The 22,182-nt window shown below is 41.9% G+C and overlaps 1 protein-coding gene across 1 annotated transcript in view; it reads left to right on the top strand.

The window, feature by feature from the left end:
* The window catches only part of alk (ALK receptor tyrosine kinase), a 1,475,036-nt gene that overhangs the window by 1,276,354 nt on the left and 176,500 nt on the right, over positions 1 to 22,182 (top strand). Inside the window, 3 exon segments of the mRNA XM_034159972.1 lie at positions 4,624 to 4,669; positions 4,721 to 4,752; positions 21,119 to 21,284. Of these exon segments, the coding sequence (XP_034015863.1) occupies positions 4,624 to 4,669; positions 4,721 to 4,752; positions 21,119 to 21,284 (244 nt within the window).

The following is a 22,182-nucleotide window of genomic DNA, read 5'->3' as shown; positions in this document are numbered from 1 at the left end:
TTTACAGTGGGCCCGTCTGTGTGCCTGGGGTGTTTACACACAACACAATGAAAGTGTTTTATGGACATACGATGAGAAAGCTGCCACTGGTGCTGACAGGCATTGTGCCAGTCTGCCTGAAACAACAGTCATTTGTTTTTGTTCTCCAGTGGACTCAACATTCAGGTTTCTTCCAAAGCTGAAACAAAACCACCTTAAAATGATGTCTCACAGTGTCAAAGACAAATATTTTTCCTTGTGAATCGCGACGTGACGGTTTAAATTCAATAATGAATGGTCTCTTAAGTTGAGGCTAATTACATCTGAATTGAGTCAGTGATGTAGCAATCACAGCATTTTTGGGGAGTTGCATAGTGCCACTTTTCTGAAGGACCAAATATATTTGGACAAGTGAATGCTGAGCGGTGTCTTAGCCGATGTGTGTTATTGCTTCATTCAACTGAGAAGATAGCAGATCAGAAACTGAACGTTGATTTTAATCATTAAGGGCTGCACTTTGACGATCGACTGCACACAGCTGCAGGCGCATTTTGGATATGTCCAGTGCCACTCTGCTAGTTGCACGCTGAGTAATGTAAGTGCAAAACCAAAGGCACCGTGTGCAAACGGGTGTGTTCAGTCACTTAATTAGTCTTGCTTGCATTTTGGGCCCAGAATTAATTGCTAATTAAATTAAATAAACAGCATAGCAGAGTTTACTCTGTTATTACATTTGAAACACACATGCACCAACATCTCTGGCACATTGATGATGTGCAGTGGTAGTTCTTTGATGTGCTCACTGTGAGGACGACACATGGTCAGTGAGGAGATATGACCTCATGCTTTCAGTCCAGAGCACACTCCTTTCAAATCCAGCTCCCACAGTGTGCATATACTGTATATCTTTAAACAGGGAAAATCTTTTTGCTAAATGCTGTGGCAGGGAAATGTGATGACATCTGTCCATCAGAGCCAAAACACAGGAGGACAGAGGATGGAAGAGGACATATCTGTACCAAATCGATGTTTAGACCCACCTCAGATCTGCTGTGGAGACCCCAAGTGAAAAAAATAAGGGAACAGCAAAAAGGTCTTACAATGTTATTGACAAATAAATCAAATCAAGGGACGCACACCCCTGAAGCGCTGCTGGACATTGCAGTGTCACAGAGAAGAGGCTAGTCCAGGGCATGAATCTTAAAGCCGAAGACAACAGGATCATACGAGTATATATTGTATACAGTAGATCTAGCAGGGACATCATTCTGCTAGTCAGTGGGTGTGCTGTACACACTTTTGTTCCAGTTCCCCACCCCCCCACCCCCAGCTCCCTCTCTGTGTGGTGCTACACTAGGCTTTATTATTATTTTTGTATTATTATTATTATTATTATTATTATCATTATTATTATTTATATTTTATTCTGCCATTACTGGGAACAGTAGGGGGAATTTCCGCAGTCTATTCACATGATAATAGCAACATAATAAGAGCTGAAAATCTTGGACTCAAATGTGTTGTTGTTTCAGCTGCAAATGGCCACTTTAGTGCGAGACCAACTGTGAAATTGTAATTTGTTCATGTCACTCATTTCCATCTCCAACTGCTCTCCAACAGTCGTAGCCCAGTGAGATAATGCCCTTATCCATTTCATGAAGTTTCAAAGATGACTACAAATGTATGATGAATGTCATCACCATACAAGTGATATGATTATTTTAAAACTGCTGATGACATGGCCTAGTGGAAGAATTACTATGAAAATCAAAGAGGAGTTAACACTGATCCTTGTGGAACACCACATGACAGAAAAGCAACATTGGACAAAAAAAAAAATTCAGTGCTTCCAATTTCACACTAGTTTTCTTGTAAGTCCACTGATTTTCAACTTAAAAGCATTCATAGTTGACTTACAAAAACACTGTCTGCTCAGAAAAAAGACAACAGGTGCATCTTTTTTTTTCTGGAGGTCATACATAGGGCTGCATATGCTCTGTTCTCACTTAGAGCTATGGTCTAGATCAGGGGTGGGCAACGAGGGCCGAGACACTGCAGGTTTTCCTTGCAACCAATCACGTCACCTGGTGGGTTGCTGATGAGCTTCTCCCCTGCATATAAACACCTGGTCATCAATGAAATCACCTGCTGAGACACCTGAACATTAATGAAATCACCTGCGAAGGTGAGTGGTAGCAAGGAAAACCTGCAATGTCTCAGCCCTTTATGGCACATGATTGCCCACCCCTGGTCTAGATGCATGAAGGTGTGTGACATACAGTACTTCTGATTTCAAGTAATACTACTTGTTTGTCTCTGGTCTAAATCCTTCTAATGGCATTTATGCTGTCACTGTGAATATGCAAAGATTTAAAGCAGAACATTGTGAAAAACAAGAAAAGAAATATTCCAGGCATTGCTGTGTCCCCCTTTGTTTGTCTTCATCCAAATTTGGCAGAAAGTTTTCATTGGTTTCTGAACACAGTCAAATATCCTGTTAGCAGTAGCATCACTCTCCAGTAAAACAGCTTAACACATTAGCATGTAGCTTCTCTCTCTTGGTCAAACGGCCTGTGTTAGTGGCAGTATGGAGCCTCTATCTATGGACTAGTACATAGTCGCTCTCTCCCGTAAAACGGCTTCTGTTAGCGGCGAGGAGCCGTGTAACAACACGTTAAACTGCAGATGTGAATTTAGTTTAGTTACAATTAGAGCCCGACCAATATATCGGCCGGCCGATATTAATGGTCGATATAAGCCCTTTTCAAAGTACTCACTATCGGCCGAAATTTTGCCAATAGAACGCCGATAATTTCTCATAAACAGAACAGTTAATAATGTTTGTGTCGGCAATGTAAAATGTCCTTGCATCATTTGTCCAGTAGATGGAGCTCTGACTCCATTCAACTGAGAGCTGCTTACACCCCTGCTTAAATGTGTTCATCACCGGCCCCCGTAGTTCGCTGTCACACTGCACTGATCGGCTGACAAAAGCATACAAGTAAGTTTATAAGGATGTTGTTTGTAATAACTTTGCAATTACATTCACCCCACATTTCTCCTGTTTCAGTTCAACTCAGTTTGATTAACTCAGTTTATGTAATGTGCTTCATTGCATTGGTCACACTTTTTATTAAGCCCACGTTGTGTAGACCTTATTTCTAGCATGAAAAACTTTTGTTTACTGCTAAGAGGTTGAAACATTCAGATTCACTGGTCATCCGGAAGGGTTCTGGGAATTATTACACCATTAACCCTACTTGGCCGACGCCGTCATATACGACAGCTGGGACCAAGCTTTACTAAATTGTAAATAACTTTTTAATGATATGAGATAGAAACTTACTTTTTTTTTTTCCTGAAACGTTAACTCCGCGGACGTTCGATCCACCGTCTGCCATCTTGGTACTCCTCATAGAAGATGTGTGATGATGTGCGCAATGTGAGTGTCCAATCGGAATTGGTTCTCCTTCGCGTGGTTTTCCAAAATCCAATCGTAGGGCAGATTTACCTCACGTTATATGGCAAAGATCATTTTCAGGAATGATATCTTACTAGTCGGCCCGTTTGAATAGCCCCCTAACTGCTCCAATTGCATTTTTGCATTTTTTGAACTTGAAAATTCTTCTGTTATAAAGTTAATCAATATGAATACAAAGCTTCAGCTTTTAGCTCATACCTTTTTTGTTAAGGGTCCAAAAAAGAACATTTTATTAATTTAAAAATAATAATAATAATATCGGCTGATTTATCGGCTATCGGCAAATCAGCCGATTTATCGATTAGCTGCATTTTTCATCCAAATATTGTTATCGGCATCGGCCTCAAAAAAATCCATATCGGTCGGGCTCTAGTTACAAAGTTGTAGAGATTTAACCAGAACCAGAACATTGACTGAAAGCTGCCATTTGACATTCGTTCATGTTCATCAGTTGAGTGTTTTCTTCACTTTGTCGTTGTGTCAAATGGCGACACACTTATACACAACTTTGTTGCCCTACAAATCCAATCAGCATTGGTGATTGCTCAGTTTTGGAAACTCTTTCAGACGATGGGTGTAGAACTTATTGTTGGAGCTTTAAGTTTTAAGCGGTAGTGACTGTGTTGAAGATCGATTCTGGAGAACAGAAAAAATAGCATCTGGACACCACGCCTGAGAGAATGTGGCCATGTATCTGTTTTTCTTTTAAAATTTAGTCCAGTTCACTTCAACAACTTTTTGGAGTGAAATATATTCCTCGGTCCTGAGTTGTGATATCTCATCACCCAGCCTTTTGCCTTGAAGACTTAATTCTGGGTGAGAACTTGAAGGGGTTAGAGATCAAGCTGGCTGCAAGCTTATGATCTGAGTCCTGGGAAAGCAGATGAGCCAGAGGCTTGATGGATTTCTGCAAAAACCCTCAGACTCGGTCTACAGAAAAACGAACAAGACCTGAATGTTACGCATTTTACTCCCTCTGTGTAGCCATTGGTGCTCCATATGAAAGAATGACCCCTGGTGGTAGTTCCACATTGAGTATCACTGCGAGTGCTGTGCAGCCGGCGTGCCTCCTGCCGTCTGCACTGGAACACCGTCAGGATTTCATTTACTCCACTTGAATGTGAGGGAGCACGTTTAACTAAATGCAATATTTTTCATTTCAGCAAACGGCGAGTTTCCACCCGTGGTCACCAGCGCAACTAGACTGCCGCTTAGACCAACCAATCAGAATATGAAGACAACAACCCCATCCAGTGGCAGTCCTCTGATGAGCTTCCCAACTACAGATTATTGTAAGTTTGTGAGTGGCTGCTTCAGGTGAAAGTGGTGCTCAGATGTGATGATTTCCATTTGTGCTCCTGTTGTGTGTCTTTTTGTTCTCACGTCGAACAACACACAAGCATGCATTCATGATTCACACCGCCTGCACGAGCTGCAGCAAAGTAAGTGTGCCCCCTACTGGTGGGTGGCCGTCCTATCCACGTGGGAGCAAGACAGGCAGTTTTGAAGTGGAAAATCCTGCAGTTTGTCTCTGGAGAATGTCAATGGAGCGAGTTCCACAGAGTTGACATTTTCCACCTCTCTCACACTCACATTCTCACTCCATAAGGGGAAAGACGAGCTGGAATTCACTTCCTATATTTGAAGTAATCAGTTCCTTCCATATCTTTGAAGACATATTTCTTCACCTGGTAGCTTTGAAGTGCATACACAGGACCTGTGTACCTCTTTCTGCGCTGAAAGATATGAGTCGCCGCTGGTGAAGAGCAGCCGCGTGTGGTGACAAATTAAACTGTGCAACATCAAACAAATTTCTGAATCTGCACCGCTGTGAGTCTGTGCCAGCTGCAGAGGAGTCACCAACAAATGTGCCAAAACCTCTGGAAAATCTCCTTTATTGCATTTAAAAAAAAAAAAACAAAATGAAAGGAAGGTATCAGCCTTCTGATGCCCACCTCTCACACTCAGCACACCACAATATAAATGTACAAGTAAATACATTTGTTTGGAGTGGTGTTGTTGATCATATGACTTCTGTGTGGCTTCATTTTGAATTCATTCATACCAGTCGATCACAGGTATTGTGCTGATCAGTATGTGCATTACATCAAGGCTTTTTGTTTATTGAAATATGCAAAAAAAATTTTAAAAGATCTTTTTCAGACAATGTTTTCCTTGAACTTGATCCTCGACCACTAACTAATCTGCTGCAACTTGAAATCACCTGCAGATATCAAGCTGAGTCCAATCCAGTCTGGGAGCATGCTCTGGTGCTGAACTTCAGCACATCCATGATATCACAGAGCCACATTGGGGCCTGGGTGCCAACCACTCAGGCAGACACATGTTCCAGATGAGGCGCATCACTTGCTGGAACATTTTGGCCACGTGGCCTGTTTCTCTGTGTGTGATCCAGAATGCAGATGCCTGAGTGTTGATGATCCCAGTAGCTGGAGAAGACCAAGGAGACAGATAGATGGTTGTTTTAGGGATGTGGTGAAATGTTGTCATCCTATATGCTCTGGTGCACTCGATGATTGTAATACGTACATAGTAGATTAAGTAATTTTGCTTAAATATTTTTTTAACAGAGAATACTTACTTCTTACTTTGTCAGTCTGCTGCTACCTACTCCAGTCCAGATGGTGGCAGTAAAGGACTAACAGGTTTACTAACCAGCATTACAATAACAAGATGACAGACTGAACGTTGTACTGCCTTCATGGAAACATCTGCAGTAACATTACCCATTTGCTGTCATACATTGATAACGAGAAACGTGTTTACTTTGTTGATATTAGATTAGATAGAACTTTATTAATCCCTTGGGAAGCCTCCCTCAGGAAAACTGAGGTTTCAGCAGCACTGGATAGCAGCACACAGGGTAAAAAGCACAGAGTATCAAAAGTAGAAGTAAGAAACAATTTGCATAAAGTAAATGCAAATATAAATACTGGAACTACTGGATTACTGGCTACTACTGTTCATCTCCTTCCTGTCCTCAATTTATTCAATTTCAATTTATTAATTTATATAGCGGCATCTCACGACAGAGTCGCCCCAAGGCGCTTCACATAACACACAGTTCATATCAACACAGTAAATTAAAATCGAAAAAGGGCACAATAAAAAGGTAAAAACAGTAGAATACAAAGACATTACAAGGCAAACATAAAAACAGAATAAATTAATGATAAGACAGTCATTTAGGGGAGGTGATGGTCTAGTGGTTAAGGTGTTGGGCCTGAGTCCAGAAGATCATGGGTTCAAATCCCCACCTGACTGGAAAATCACTAAGGGCCCTTGGGCAAGGCCTTTAATCCTCTATTGCTCCCAGTGTGTAGTGAGCACCTTGTATGGCAGCACTCTGACTGAATGTGAGGCAGTCCATTTACCATTTACAGTCTAAAAAAGTGGGCCTTCAGTCTTGATTTAAAAGTCTTCACAGTGTTGGACTGCCTTACAGCTGCAGGTAGATCATTCCAAAGAGTAGGGCCACGGTAGGAGAAGGCTCTATACCCCACAAACTTCTTATTTACCCGTGGAACACACAGACGCCCTGTGAACGCAAGGGCCATGTCAGTACGTAGGGCTTGACCAAGTCCACCAGGTAGGAAGGAGCCAGTCCATGAACAATTTTATAGACCAGCAACAGGACTTTAAAATCCGATCTGGCAGAAACCGTCCCCTGTCTTCCTGTTGCTCCTCCTCCCCCTGAGTGAGGAGTTGTACAGTCTGATGTCCTGAGGGACAAAGGAGTTTTTCAGTCTGTTGGTCCTGCACTTGGGAAGGAGCAGTCTGTGGCTGAAGAGGCTCCTGATCATGGTGTGCAGAGGCTGACTGGCATTGTCCTTAATGATACTACAAACGATAGTCTCACAACACCTTGGTGTTCAATGCAACAATGAGAACAGCTTAAGCAACACAACACAAAGACTCTGGGTTTTAAACATTTACAAAATGTCACGGCAGAACACAAATACCCTGATATCATGTCAGCGAGAAGTATCCCAAACAGAATGGTCCCAGCCAGATTTCTCATTGAATTGGCTAAATTTCATGTCCCCTTGTTTGTTACTCCGTCAAACGAGCCAAACAAAACTACAAAAATGGCCATAGCCATATCCACGTTCTTAAAGAGAATTTGCTGAATTAGGAAACAGCTGAAGATCTTCAGCATTTGTCATTGTAGCTATGAAATCAAACATGTCCATGATGAGTTCAGACTGCGTAGCACTGAAAGGCAACGATACAGTAGTGTTCAGAATAATAGTAGTGCTATGTGACTAAAAAGATTAATCCAGGTTTTTAGTATATTTCTTATTGTTACATGAGAAACAAGGTACCAGTAGATTCAGTAGATTCTCACAAATCCAACAAGACCAAGCATTCATGATATGCACACTCTTAAGGCTATGAAATTGGGCTATTAGGAAAGGGGCTGTTCACAATAATAGTAGAATCTGCTGTTGACGCGACAAACTCAAAACTGTTATGTTCAAACTGCTTTTTTAGCAATCGTGTGAATCTCTAAACTAGTATTTAGTTGTATAACCACAGTTTTTCATGATTTCTTCACATCTGCGAGGCATTAATTTAGTTGGTTTGGAACCAAGATTTTGCTGGTTTACTAGTGTGCTTGGGGTCATTGTCTTGTTGAAACACCCATTTCAAGGGCATGTCTTCTTCAGCGTAAGGCAACATGACCTCTTCAAGTATTTTGACATATCCAAACTGATACATGATACCTGGTATGCGATATATAGGCCCAACACCATAGTAGGAGAAACATGCCCATATCATGATGCTTGCACCACCATGCTTCACTGTCTTCACTGTGAACTGTGGCTTGAATTCAGAGTTTGGGGGTCATCTCACAAACTGTCTGCGGCCCTTGGACCCAAAAAGAACAATTTTACTCTCATCAGTCCACAAAATATTCCTCCATTTCTCTTTAGGCCAGTTGATGTGTTCTTTGGCAAATTGTAACCTCTTCTGCACATGTCTTTTATTTAACAGAGGGACTTCTTGCAAATAAATTAGCTTCACACAGGCGTCTTCTAACTGTCACAGCACTTACAGGTAACTCCAGACTGTCTTTGATCATCCTGGAGCTAATCAATGGGTGAGCCTTTGCCATTCTGGTTATTCTTCTATCCATTTTGATGGTTGTTTTCCGTTTTCTTCCATGCGTCTCTGTTTTTTTTTGGGGGGGGGGGGGGTTTGTCCATTTTAAAGCATTGGAGATCATTGTAGATGAACAACCTATAATTTTTTGCACCTGCCTATAAGTTTTCCCCTCTCCAATCAACTTTTTAATCAAACTACGCTGTTCTTCTGAACAATGTCTTGAACGTCCCATTTTCCTCAGGCTTTCAAAGAGAAAAGCATGTTCAACAGGTGCTGGCTTCATCCTTAAATAGGGGACACCTGATTCACACCTGTTTGTTCCACAAAATTGACAACTCACTGACTGAATGCCACACTACTATTATTGTGAACATCCCCTTTTCTACTTTTCACCAGCAAAAACAATGTCCAAAGTCCAGTTCTGTCCAGCACAGCATAAAGAGTGCAGTAGTTCAGACGCATCTTACATAAACAAGTTCACAATGCATGTACACCCTGCTTACCCGCACATATTACCAGTCACCTGCAACAGAGTATTACTGTGATAGTACACAATGCATTATAACAGATAATATGACAATATTAACATGCAGTATTAACAAGCTGCTGTGCCTCGCTAACATGCACATTTGCCGTGATGAAAAGAAACATTGCACACATACACACACGAACCACCAGGCAATATGTTACACCTGTAATATACATAACACTGAATTGAAAACAACCATTAAATGAAATAAAGGTAAACACAAAACCTCACATCACCTCTTTGCTTTATTGCTACATCATACTATAGGATTTCCTCCCTCAGAAATGTGTCCAGCTTTTCACCCTAACCTCATCCTCTTCATCCTAACAGCTCTTCATGCCTCCAGACGGCTTACAGCGTGGTGGATTTGAGTTAGCTTTGTCACTTAGCACCTTCAAATCGTCGTCCACCAGCAAAACACACTCTGCCATGTTAAGCTAAATGCCGCCCCTGGTAGTGTGAGCGCACGCGGTGATTGGGGCTTAAACTAGCACATTTCATATAGCACCAAAATTGCATGTTCATTTCTACAAAGATTTTCAGCAAGGACAGGAAGACAGACTGTTGAATGTGCTGCCGTTGGTACATTGGTACTGAGTGTGGTTTTGAATGAAGCCGGCCCACTTAAATCTTTTCACTCAAGGATGGGCCTTTGAGATCCCACCGCTTGCGCCCTTGTGATTATCATAGATATTAACTTGAGAAGGGGGGGGTAACATTGCGCTCGGTGTTATATGTTGGTCATTTTAAAGATGGCCTTGAGCGGTTAACATTCAGCCTCTGTGCTTCTGGAGCCGGCGCTTTGACGTTTGCAGGGCAGCATGGCAAGTCGATGATGGTTTCAGCTCAGCAGTGCTGTCACTCTAACTAAGCCCTCATCTTCCCCCAAGTACTCGATGATTAACTTCGCCAAACAGTAGCCTCTCTGCTCTGTTCTCTCCCTCCTCTTCAACTTTTGCTGCTGCACTATATTTAGGTGCAGTTTGTTCCTATTAGCTGGGTAAGAACCCCACAATGACCACAGAGATAAGTTGCCGGGTTACAGTTAGTTCACACCGCTGGCCTTTCTTTGGGTTCACGGTGTCTGTGACCACACCGTGCCATCCCACTGTTCTTTCCTTTGCCCGTTTTCCCCTCACCCTCCCTTCACCTTCTCTCTATGCTCTCTTTGTTCTTCTTCCTCATCTCCATTGATTCTCCACGACTGCAGCAGCAGAAGCTTTTCATTTCTCACTGCTTGCCCTCCTGCATGGCAGCCGACTCTCATTGCTGACTCATCAGTTGCTTTGGGGGGAGTGGAAAAAGTCGACCTAAATGAGCTCGCTTCATTTTCTTTCTGTGATTACCTCTCCTGATGGAAAAGAAATGCGTCGCTACCCTCAAAATGAGCCGCGGGTGAATTTTTCTCTGGCCATTCTCTTCTGTGTGTGTGTGTGTGTGTGTGTGTGTGTGTGTGTGTGTGTGTGTGTGTGTGTGTGTGTGTGTGTGTGTGTGTGTGTGTGTGTGTGTGTGTGTGTGTGTGTGTGTGTGTGCACTTTAGTGTTTTAACTTTCATTTTTGGATGATAAAACAATGCAACACAATGTGATGATGCTACAAATTATAACGGCTGTAATGGCAAAAGCAGCACATACACTCCATAGTTTCTTTGAAGAGGCGGCACATTTTCACATCAAGGTGCGCTGTGTCGCCTCACTGAAGCTCCAGCTCATAAAACAGGCAAGAACAAATGCTCACGTTCGGTGGAACAGATGAAGTGGTGTCTAATCAAAGACGCGAGTGGGACTGAAACAATACGATTGGCTCTTGAAAGTAAATGACAGCAGATGTCATACCATAGTGCTTCATGCAAAGAGGTGTTCTGGCTGTTCGGTGGCTCACTAATCAGCTGCACAGCGCAGAAGTGAGTCTGAGTCTCGTTGTTGACTCCTTCATAAACACTGGCCTTCGGTGATCACTTTAGCTAGTCCTTGTTACTTTGGGTTTTGGATGGGGGAGATTAGTTACGACGGCAGATATGAGACTGATAAGGAGCAGTGCTGTACCAAACAGTTAGTGTAATTAATTGGCCTCCAGTGCGCCAAAAGATTTGTAGTTAGCATTCAGACCCAGTCAGAATGTGCCAACATTAATTCATCTTCGTAACGATCAGCCCAGAGACAAAACTGACGCTGGTGAAGGAAGAAACATGCTAAGAAACTGTAAAAAGTTGAAAATTGCTCTGTTTTTACCCACAATATGGTTCTGAAATATACTGAATACTGTGTCCAGAGACAAACAGTGACACGCGACAGCAAAAACAGTGTCTGCAACAGCAAATATGCCAATAAAGACAGTAAGGAGAAAAAGCATGTTTAACGGAGGTTCTCTGGTGGTTTGGTAGTTATAGGAATGGGTATAGCTTTACATGAGTTCAAAGGTTTGCTGGTGAACCTGAGTTCCGTGTGTGTATGTGTGTCGGAAACTCTATGTGCCGAGTGTGACAGAAGTCATTTCAAATGGCAACTTTCTGGCTTTAAGAAACACTATAAGAAATCAAGAAAAAAGATTGTGGCAGTCAGTAACGGTTACTTTTTTAGAACAAGCAGAGGAAAAAAATATGGACTCACTCAATTCTGAGGAATAAATTATGGAATCACCCTGTAAATTTCCATCCCCAAAACTAACACCTGCATCAAATCAGATCTGCTCGTTGACATTGACCCTATGTCATGAAATTGACCCTATGTGTCTTTTTGCAAGGAATGTTTTCACAGTTTTTGCTCTATGGCAAGATGCATTATCTTCTTGAAAAATGATTTCATCATCCTTAAACATCAGAAAAGTGTCCAAAATATCAACATAAACTTGTGCATTTATTGATGATGTAATGACAGCCATCTCCCCAGTGCCTTTACCTGACACGCAGCCCCATATCATCAATGACTGTGGAAATTTACATGTTCTCTTCAGGCAGTCATCTTTATAAATCTCATTGGAACGGCACCAAACAAATGTTCCAGCATCATCACCTTGCCCAATGCAGATTCGAGATTCATCACTGAATATGACTTTCATCCAGTCATCCACAGTCCACGATTGCTTTTCCTTAGCCCATTGTAACCTTGTTTTTTTCTGTTTAGGTGTTAATGATGGCTTTTGTTTAGCTTTTCTGTATGTAAATCCCATTTCCTTTAAGCGGTTTCTTACAGTTCGGTCACAGACGTTGACTCCAGTTTCCTCCCATTCGTTCCTCATTTGTTTTGTTGTGCATTTTCGGTTTTTGAGACATATTGCTTTAAGTTTTCTGTCTTGACGCTTTGACGTCTTCCTTGGTCTACCAGTATGTTTGCCTTTAACAACCTTCCCATGTTGTTTGTATTTGGTCCAGAGTTTAGACACAGCTGACTGTGAACAACCAACATCTTTTGCAACATTGCGTGATGATTTACTCTCTTTTAAGAGTTTGATAATCCTCTCCTTTGTTTCAACTGACATCTCTCGTGTTGGAGCCATGATTCATGTCAGTCCACTTGGTGCAACAGCTCTCCAAGGTGTGATCACTCCTTTTTAGATGCAGACTAACAAGCAGATGTGATCTGATGCAGGTGTTAGTTTTGGGGATGAAAATTTACAGGGTGATTCCATAATTTATTCCTCAGAATTGAGTGAGTCCATATTTTTTTCCTCTGCTTGGTCTAAAAAAGTAACCGTTACTGACTGCCACAATCTTTTTTTCTTGATCTCTTATTGTGTTTCTTAAAGCCAGAAAGTTGCCATTTGAAATGACTTTAGTTTTGTGTCATGTCTGTGATCTGCTTTTTTTCTACAAAATTAAACAACTGAATGAACATCCTCCGAGGCCGGTGATTCCATAATTTTTGCCAGGGGTTGTAAGAGGACACTTTAATTCACGGTGAGGTTAAAAAACGTCACCTATCTGTGTATTTACCTGAAGATGGATGTTGAAGAGCAGTTAGCCTTTAGAAAGGAGGAGTTACAGGAAGGTGATGTCAGCAGGTCGAAGCAAAAGCTACACTTGTGCTGAAATGGGATTTTCTTTGGTTAATAAAGGTTGCAAAATAAAGATGGACATGACTCAGAAGGTTCATTTTAAGGGTCCAACAAGAGCACACCTAAGCAGCGTGTCCCTCCCTGGGGTCGAGGTCCCGACAGTGTACCCAGTGATGAAGGCCGAATAATGAATTTTATAAACATTAAAAAAAATGTGTTTTATACCATCCTGGATGTTTAACAAAACCTTTGCTTGAGAACATCCTTAAACTTTTGTTCCTGATTGGCCTGAACATTCATTTGTCATTTGTAGATGAAAACATGTTTACTGTTGCCATGTAGAAAAAGTAAAGACGCTGGAATGCTGCTGTCAGTTGTGCAAATCCAATTTGAGGCCGTTTTACGAACCGCATGTCTCTTTATCTGTTTTGCTCGTTGTCACTTTTTCTCAAACTCAGTGTGTCGGCAGCAATTTGTCACCGATGACAACGTAAAGATTGACTGCCTTTGATGGATGCCAGTGTTTGTTACGATGATGATAGAGTTTACAGACAAAGATTTGTAGCGCAGTCAGGCAGAATCAGACTCCCTGGGGTGTGTGTGTGTGTGTGTGTGTGTGTGTGTGTGTGTGTGTGTGTGTGTGTGTGTGTGTGTGTGTGTGTGTGTGTGTGTGTGTGTGTGTGTGTGTGTGTGTGTGTGTGTGTGTGTGTCTGGAAATGTGGATAAATTTGTATTTCAGGTCAAAAGCGCTGACGCGTACAAACCTCTTATTAGAGCAGACAATCATCTGTGAGAGTGTGTCCAGTTTTTGTTTGTTCTGCCAAGTGGAGAGACCAAATGGCTCATTACACCAGCTGGATGGTGTGTGTTTGTTTGTGCGCATATGCAAGTCGTCTCTCATATTGATGGACCAACAAGATCGATCAGCTGGGCTGAAGTGTGAAGCCACCCGCAAACAAGGGAGAGAATTAGCAGAGGGGTTTTTTTTTTCTCTAAATGTAAAGAGAAACCTGAAGCTGTACCTCTTGATTTCTCTGTTTTCTCTTCAGTGTGCCTCACCTCAGCTGAGTATGATCTTGGAATAAATCACTGGGCCTCATTAATTTGTAGGGCAGGTAGCTCAGTGGACAAGGAGCTGGTCTGCCAATATGTAGACCTGGCTTTGAATCAAGCCCATGCTACCTGTGTCCTCGAACAAGACACTTAATTGACATTGTCTCAGTGCACCCAACTGCAAGTGGGTACTAGCCTCTGCTGGGAAGTAACCTGCATCGGACTGGTGCCGCTTGAAGCTACATGTAGGAATTATGTCTATATGTAGGACTTATGTCTATATTCAATTCAATTAATTAATTCAATTAATTTTATTTATATAGCGCCAAATCACAACAAACAGTTGCCCCAAGGCGCTTTATATTGTAAGGCAAGGCCATACAATAATTACGGAAAAACCCCAACGGTCAAAACGACCCCCTGTGAGCAAGCACTTGGCGACAGTGGGAAGGAAAAACTCCCTTTTAACAGGAAGAAACCTCCAGCAGAACCAGGCTCAGGGAGGGGCAGTCTTCTGCTGGGACTGGTTGGGGCTGAGGGAGAGAACCAGGAAAAAGACATGCTGTGGAGGGGAGCAGAGATTGATCACTAATGATTAAATGCAGAGTGGTGCATACAGAGCAAAAAGAGAAAGAAACAGTGCATCATGGGAACCCCCCAGCAGTCTACGTCTATAGCAGCATAACTAAGGGATGGTTCAGGGTCACCTGATCCAGCCCTAACTATAAGCTTTAGCAAAAAGGAAAGTTTTAAGCCTAATCTTAAAAGTAGAGAGGGTGTCTGTCTCCCTGATCTGAATTGGGAGCTGGTTCCACAGGAGAGGAGCCTGAAAGCTGAAGGCTCTGCCTCCCATTCTACTCTTACAAACCCTAGGAACTACAAGTAAGCCTGCAGTCTTAGATCGAAGCGCTCTATTGGGGTGATATGGTACTACGAGGTCCCTAAGATAAGATGGGACCTGATTATTCAAAACCTTATAAGTAAGAAGAAGAATTTTAAATTCTATTCTAGAATTAACAGGAAGCCAATGAAGAGAGGCCAATATGGGTGAGATATGCTCTCTCCTTCTAGTCCCCGTCAGTACTCTAGCTGCAGCATTTTGAATTAACTGAAGGCTATTCAGGGAACTTTTAGGACAACCTGATAATAATGAATTACAATAGTCCAGCCTAGAGGAAATAAATGCATGAATTAGTTTTTCAGCATCACTCTGAGACAAGACCTTTCTAATTTTAGAGATATTGCGTAAATGCAAAAAAGCAGTCTTACATATTTGTTTAATATGCACTTTGAATGACATATCCTGATCAAAAATGACTCCAAGATTTCTCACAGTATTACTAGAGGTCAGGGTAATGCCATCCAGAGTAAGGATCTGGTTAGACACCATGTTTCTAATATTTGTGGGGCCAAGTACAATAACTTCAGTTTTATCTGAGTTTAAAAGCAGGAAATTAGAGGTCATCCATGTCCTTATGTCTGTAAGACAATCCTGCAGTTTAGCTAATTGGTGTGTGTCCTCTGGCCTCATGGATAGATAAAGCTGGGTATCATCTGCGTAACAATGAAAATTTAAGCAATGCCGTCTAATAATACTGCCTAAGGGAAGCATGTATAAAGTGAATAAAATTGGTCCTAGCACAGAACCTTGTGGAACTCCATAATTAACCTTAGTCTGTGAAGAAGATTCCCCATTTACATGAACAAATTGTAATCTATTAGATAAATATGATTCAAACCACCGCAGCGCAGTGCCTTTAATACCTATGGCATGCTCTAATCTCTGTAATAGAATTTTATGGTCAACAGTATCAAAAGCAGCACTGAGGTCTAACAGAACAAGCACAGAGATGAGTCCACTGTCTGAGGCCATAAGAAGATCATTTGTAACCTTCACTAATGCTGTTTCTGTACTATGATGAATTCTAAAACCTGACTGAAACTCTTCAAATAGACCATTCCTCTGCAGATGATCAGTTAGCTGTTTTACAACTACCCTTTCAAGAATTTTTGAGAGAAAAAGGAAGGTTGGAGATTGGCCTATAATTAGCTAAGATAGCTGGGTCAAGTGATGGCTTTTTAAGTAATGGTTTAATTACTGCCACCTTAAAAGCCTGTGGTACATAGCCAACTAATAAAGATAGATTGATCATATTTAAGATCGAAGCATTAAATAATGGTAGGGCTTCCTTGAGCAGCCTGGTAGGAATGGGGTCTAATAGACATGTTGATGGTTTGGATGAAGTAACTAATGAAAATAACTCAGACAGAACAATCTGAGAGACAGAGTCTAACCAAATACCGGCATCACTGAAAGCAGCCAAAGATAACGATACGTCTTTGGGATGGTTATGAGTAATTTTTTTTCTAATAGTTAAAATTTTATTAGCAAAGAAAGTCATGAAGTCATTACTAGTTAAAGTTAAAGGAATACTCGGCTCAATAGAGCTCTGACTCTTTGTCAGCCTGGCTACAGTGCTGAAAAGAAACCTGGGGTTGTTCTTATTTTCTTCAATTAGTGATGAGTAGTAAGATGTCCTAGCTTTACAGAGGGCTTTTTTATAGAGCAACAGACTCTTTTTCCAGGCTAAGTGAAGATCTTCTAAATTAGTGAGACGCCATTTCCTCTCCAACTTACGGGTTATCTGCTTTAAGCTACGAGTTTGTGAGTTATACCACGGAGTCAGGCACTTCTGATTTAAGGCTCTCTTTTTCAGAGGAGCTACAGCATACAAAGTTGTCTTCAATGAGGATGTAAAACTATTGACGAGATACTCTATCTCACTTACAGAGTTTAGGTAGCTACTCTGCACTGTGTTGGTATATGGCATTAGAGAATATAAAGAAGGAATCATATCCTTAAACCTAGTTACAGCGCTTTCTGAAAGACTTCTAGTGTAATGAAACTTATTCCCCACTGCCGGGTAGTCCATCAGAGTAAATGTAAATGTTATTAAGAAATGATCAGACAGAAGGGAGTTTTCAGGGAATACTGTTAAGTCTTCAATTTCCATACCATAAGTCAGAACAAGATCTAAAGTATGATTAAAGTGGTGGGTAGACTCATTTACATTTTGAGCAAAGCCAGTCGAGTCTAACAATAGATTAAATGCAGTGTTGAGGCTGTCATTCTCAGCATCTGTGTGGATGTTAAAATCGCCCACTATAATTATCTTATCTGAGCTAAGCACTAAGTCAGACAAAAGTTCTGAAAATTCACAGAGAAACTCACAGTAACGACCAGGAGGATGATAGATGACAACAAATAAAACTGGTTTTTGGGACTTCCAATTTGGATGGACAAGACTAAGAGTCAAGCTTTCAAATGAATTAAAGCTCTGTCTGGGTTTTTGATTAATTAATAAGCTGGAATGGAAGATTGCTGCTAATCCTCCGCCTCGGCCCGTGCTACGAGCGTTCTGGCAGTTAGTGTGACTCGGGGGTGTTGACTCATTTAAACTAACATATTCATCCTGCTGTAACCAGGTTTCTGTAAGGCAGAATAAATCAATATGTTGATCAATTATTATATAATTTACTAACAGGGACTTAGAAGAGAGAGACCTAATGTTTAATAGACCACATTTAACTGTTTTAGTCTGTGGTGCAGTTGAAGGTGCTATATTATTTTTTCTTTTTGAATTTTTATGCTTAAATAGATTTTTGCTGGTTATTGGTAGTCTGGGAGCAGGCACCGTCTCTACGTGGATGGGGTAATGAGGGGATGGCAGGGGGAGAGAAGCTGCAGAGAGGTGTGTAAGACTACAACTCTGCTTCCTGGTCCCAACCCTGGATAGTCACGGTTTGGAGGATTTAAGAAAATTGGCCAGATTTCTAGAAATGAGAGCTGCTCCATCCAAAGTGGGATGGATGCCATCTCTCCTAACAAGACCAGGTTTTCCCCAGAAGCTTTGCCAATTATCTATGAAGCCCACCTCATTTTTTGGACACCACTCAGACAGCCAGCAATTCAAGGAGAACATGCGGCTAAACATGTCACTCCCGGTCCGATTGGGGAGGGGCCCAGAGAAAACTACAGAGTCCGACATTGTTTTTGCAAAGTTATACACCGATTCAATGTTAATTTTAGTGACCTCCGATTGGCGTAACCGGGTGTCATTACTGCCGACGTGAATTACAATCTTACCAAATTTACGCTTAGCCTTAGCCAGCAGTTTCAAATTTCCTTCAATGTCGCCTGCTCTGGCCCCCGGAAGACAATTGACTATGGTTGCTGGTGTCGGTAACTTCACATTTCTCAAAACAGAGTCGCCAATAACCAGAGTTTGATCCTCGGCGGGTGTGTCGCCAAGTGGGGAAAAACGGTTAGAAATGTGAATGGGTTGGCGGTGTACACGGGGCTTCTGTTTAGGGCTACGCTTCCTCCTCACAGTCACCCAGTCGGCCTGCTTTCCCGGCTGCTCAGGATCTGCCAGAGGGAAACTAACGGCGGCTAAGCTACCTTGGTCCGCACCGACTACAGGGGCCTGGCTAGCTGTAGAATTTTCCACGGTGCGGAGCCGAGTCTCCAATTCGCCCAGCCTGGCCTCCAAAGCTACGAATAAGCTACACTTATTACAAGTACCGTTACTGCTAAAGGAGGCCGAGGAATAACTAAACATTTCACACCCAGAGCAGAAAAGTGCGGGAGAGACAGGAGAAGCCGCCATGCTAAATCGGCTAAGAGCTAATAGCTGCACTAAGCTAGCGGATTCCTAAAAACACGCAAAGTGAATAACGTGTAAATAATTTAGAGGTGATTCAGCAGAGGGAGTGCTTTAGTTAAGGCATGTGAAGATTACACTGGGAAACAAATCGTTATCTAGATAACTAGATCAATCTAACTGCGCAGATTAAACAGCTAACAGATACAGAAAAACACAGCTGTGCTCTGGAACAGGAAGTGATACAATACCGCAGTGAGAGCCAACCATATGTAGGACTTATGTCTATATGTAGGATTTATGTCTTTCTTCTTGTGCATGAAATTTTGGAAACATTTTATTCCTTTGCTTTGGAAATGCAATGGTTTATACTGTGTAAAATACAGTGAGTGGACAGATAGGTAGGTAGGTGGTGGAGTGATGGATGGATGGATGTAATTATTCAGTTGCCAAAAAATTTAAAACAGTATAAAACAGTGAATTAAAACCGTAAATATAGTCCATGAGCCAGGAGACAATTTTAAGGGGATTAAATGACACTTACAGTCCAGCCTCAGTGTACCATGACTTACACAAAATGTATGGTGGCCATCCAGGGTGGAAGCTATAGCCAGGTCGGAGTCAATGAAGAATTACACAGTCAAAATTATTTGTTTGTCTGATCATAAAGATTCCAAAAAGGTATCATTTGGACTGTCTGAATGTTATGGGGTAAAAACAACAAAAACGGTCAGAACTGCAGGCAGGCCAGTCCAGTATTCATACCCTCTGCTTCTACAGCCATGGCTTTGCAAAGTGTGCAGAATGTGGTTTTGCACTGTCTAGTTGAAAAATGTATGGACATCCCTGGAAACTGGAAATCCCTGTCTGTGGAAAGCAGGATGCTGACTGACAGTGGGGTCTCATGCCTGAAATTGTTGCAGCTGATGTTTTGTTTTTTCCAAACTTTATAAAACTTTGTAAAACTCTTGTAACTGTTAGAATGGCCTAACCAGTGGGTTACCCCTTTGAGTCTGGTGTGCTTGAGGTTTCTTCTTCAAATCATCAGAGGGAGTTTTTTCTTTACCACTGTTGCCTGTGTTCTTGCTCTGGGGGTTGGTAAGGTTAGACCTTACTTGTGTGAAGCACCTTGACGCAACTTTGTTGTGATTTGGCACTGTTTAAATGAAACTGGATGGATGGATGGATGGATGGATGGATGGATGGATGGATGGATGGATGGATGGATGGATGGATGGATGGATGGATGGATGGATGGATGGATGGATGGATGGGTTGGTTGGTTGACTGTTTAGGTAGTTAGGTAGGTCCAGACACACACACCCACAAACATACATACATACATACATAGAGAGAGAGACAGAGAGAGAGACAGAGAGAGAGAGAGAATGATTGGAAATGTACTTAAATACCCTGGGGGTGTGACTAAAATTGTTCTTTTCCTTTAACTAGAGCAGGTTTTGTTGAAATTCTCATGTCTATGTGTGGATGATGCAGGCGGTTATTGTTCCAGATCACACTCCTGTTATGTGTCACCGTCTGTCCTCTTCATCTTATCACTGACTAATCAATGTAACATCCATTTTAACATATTTAAAAAAAAAACCTAAGCCTATGGGTATCCATTGTATCTAATCAGTAGCATCATTACGGTGGCACTGAACAGCACTTCCTCCATCAAGTCAGCCGCATTGTTGCTGAAATGACTTTGACTTCAGCTGGTGTCAGAGGTAATAATCAGCTGCGGCCTGAAATGAATAAGTATTCAGAGAGCCGTCAGCTGTTACCAACGGCAGCCAGGCGGAGAAAGAACGAGGTGTTTGGGTCCCTGGTGTCTGTCTCATCGCTCGGTGTTCTTCAGCCTCCAAAGGAGGATTTAGTACAGCAGCGTTAAGTCCTTCCACGTCCATCTGACAAGACTAATCTTCTGCTAATTGCAGTGAAAAGAACGGCAATTAGCACTTCCACTTGGGCTTACATGAAAAATAAGAAGGAATGTTCATCACCTGTGATCCTGTCACCACGTCCTCGAGCGATACAGTGATAGCGGCGTCACAAACGCCATGCTAACACCTAGAGATTTGTCTCAGTACTGTACATTTGGGCTTCACTGAAGTGAAAGTGGAGCACTGGGAAATGGGAAATGAAATAAATGTGAGAAAAACAGGTGTAATGAATCTGACACCCAACACATTTTACCAGTCACCCAGAGTCTGATTGTGCATGCGTGCGTGCATGCGTGCGTGTTATGAATCAGTTTATTAATTTTCTCTCTCTCTCTGTGTGCAGCCACAAAATGGATTTTTCATACCTGTGGGGCTGGGGGACCCGACGGTCCGACTCCCACTCAGTGCAGCAACTCTTACAGGAAGACCAACATCAACGTGACCGTGGGCACCCGAGGGCCCTTCAAAGGCATTCAGATGTGGCGTGTGCCAGAAGCTGGAACCTACAGGTAGGAAAGCAGGTCTAAGGATCAGCTACTCACTGGGCCTTATTTTACACCCAGCACAAAGCAGCGCACAGTGCAAGTGTCAGTGCCCATGTTTCTGACTGACCCACATGAAGCTACTCACTGGACTTAAAATTAGGGTTTTCACGGTGCATTTTCAGGCAGCAGAAAGCAATTGAGCCACAGACCAACAAAAACCTCTTCAATAGTCAAGCTACTAGTTATATGGTGCAATATTCAATGGATGTACATCCCAGCGTTTCACCATCAACAATCACAAAAACCAGAGCGATCTAGCGTGCAGTTTGATGACATAACTTGTACCATGTGACATGCAAAACAACCACAGCACGCCACTTCTATAATGTTAGTACAAATGTGGCACTACAAAAACTTCCAGGCTCCACGGAAATGTGAGGGATTAGCAAAGCACCATATTTTCCAGAGTATATTTAGCACTACAGTATTAGTCACATCTTTCAAGAAATGTGTCATGAAGAGGAAAAAACATATAAGTTGCCTTTATTTTGGAAACACAGTACTGCATTCAACAAGAAGCAAAATTAATTTAATTGGCGTATTATTTAGACAAACACCATGTTAGTAAGCAGAAGCTAACACGCAAATCAATGTTATTGTACGAGGCACAAAAAAAATTAGAGTAAACTGTTTCTTGCTGCTGTGTAACAGACAAAGTGTCCATATGCATGAACCAGCGCAGTGTGGCGCAAAAGTTGTGCAGCTTTAACTCGCTGAATGTAAATAATTTTTTTAAAATGAACAACTATACAGTCAGCCTTTCCTAAACCTAACCCTCCTCCTCCGCTTCACTTGAGTCTGTCCCACAAAGTAGAAAAAAATTTGAGTGTGGAGTCGAACCTTGTTCTCTCAAACTCCACCC

The sequence above is a fragment of the Thalassophryne amazonica genome, chromosome 19 (genome assembly GCF_902500255.1).
Source record: "Thalassophryne amazonica chromosome 19, fThaAma1.1, whole genome shotgun sequence".
Taxonomy (NCBI): Eukaryota; Metazoa; Chordata; class Actinopteri; order Batrachoidiformes; family Batrachoididae; genus Thalassophryne; species Thalassophryne amazonica.
Note: the sequence above shows the minus strand (reverse complement) of the source record. Positions and strands in the feature narration are given on the sequence as shown.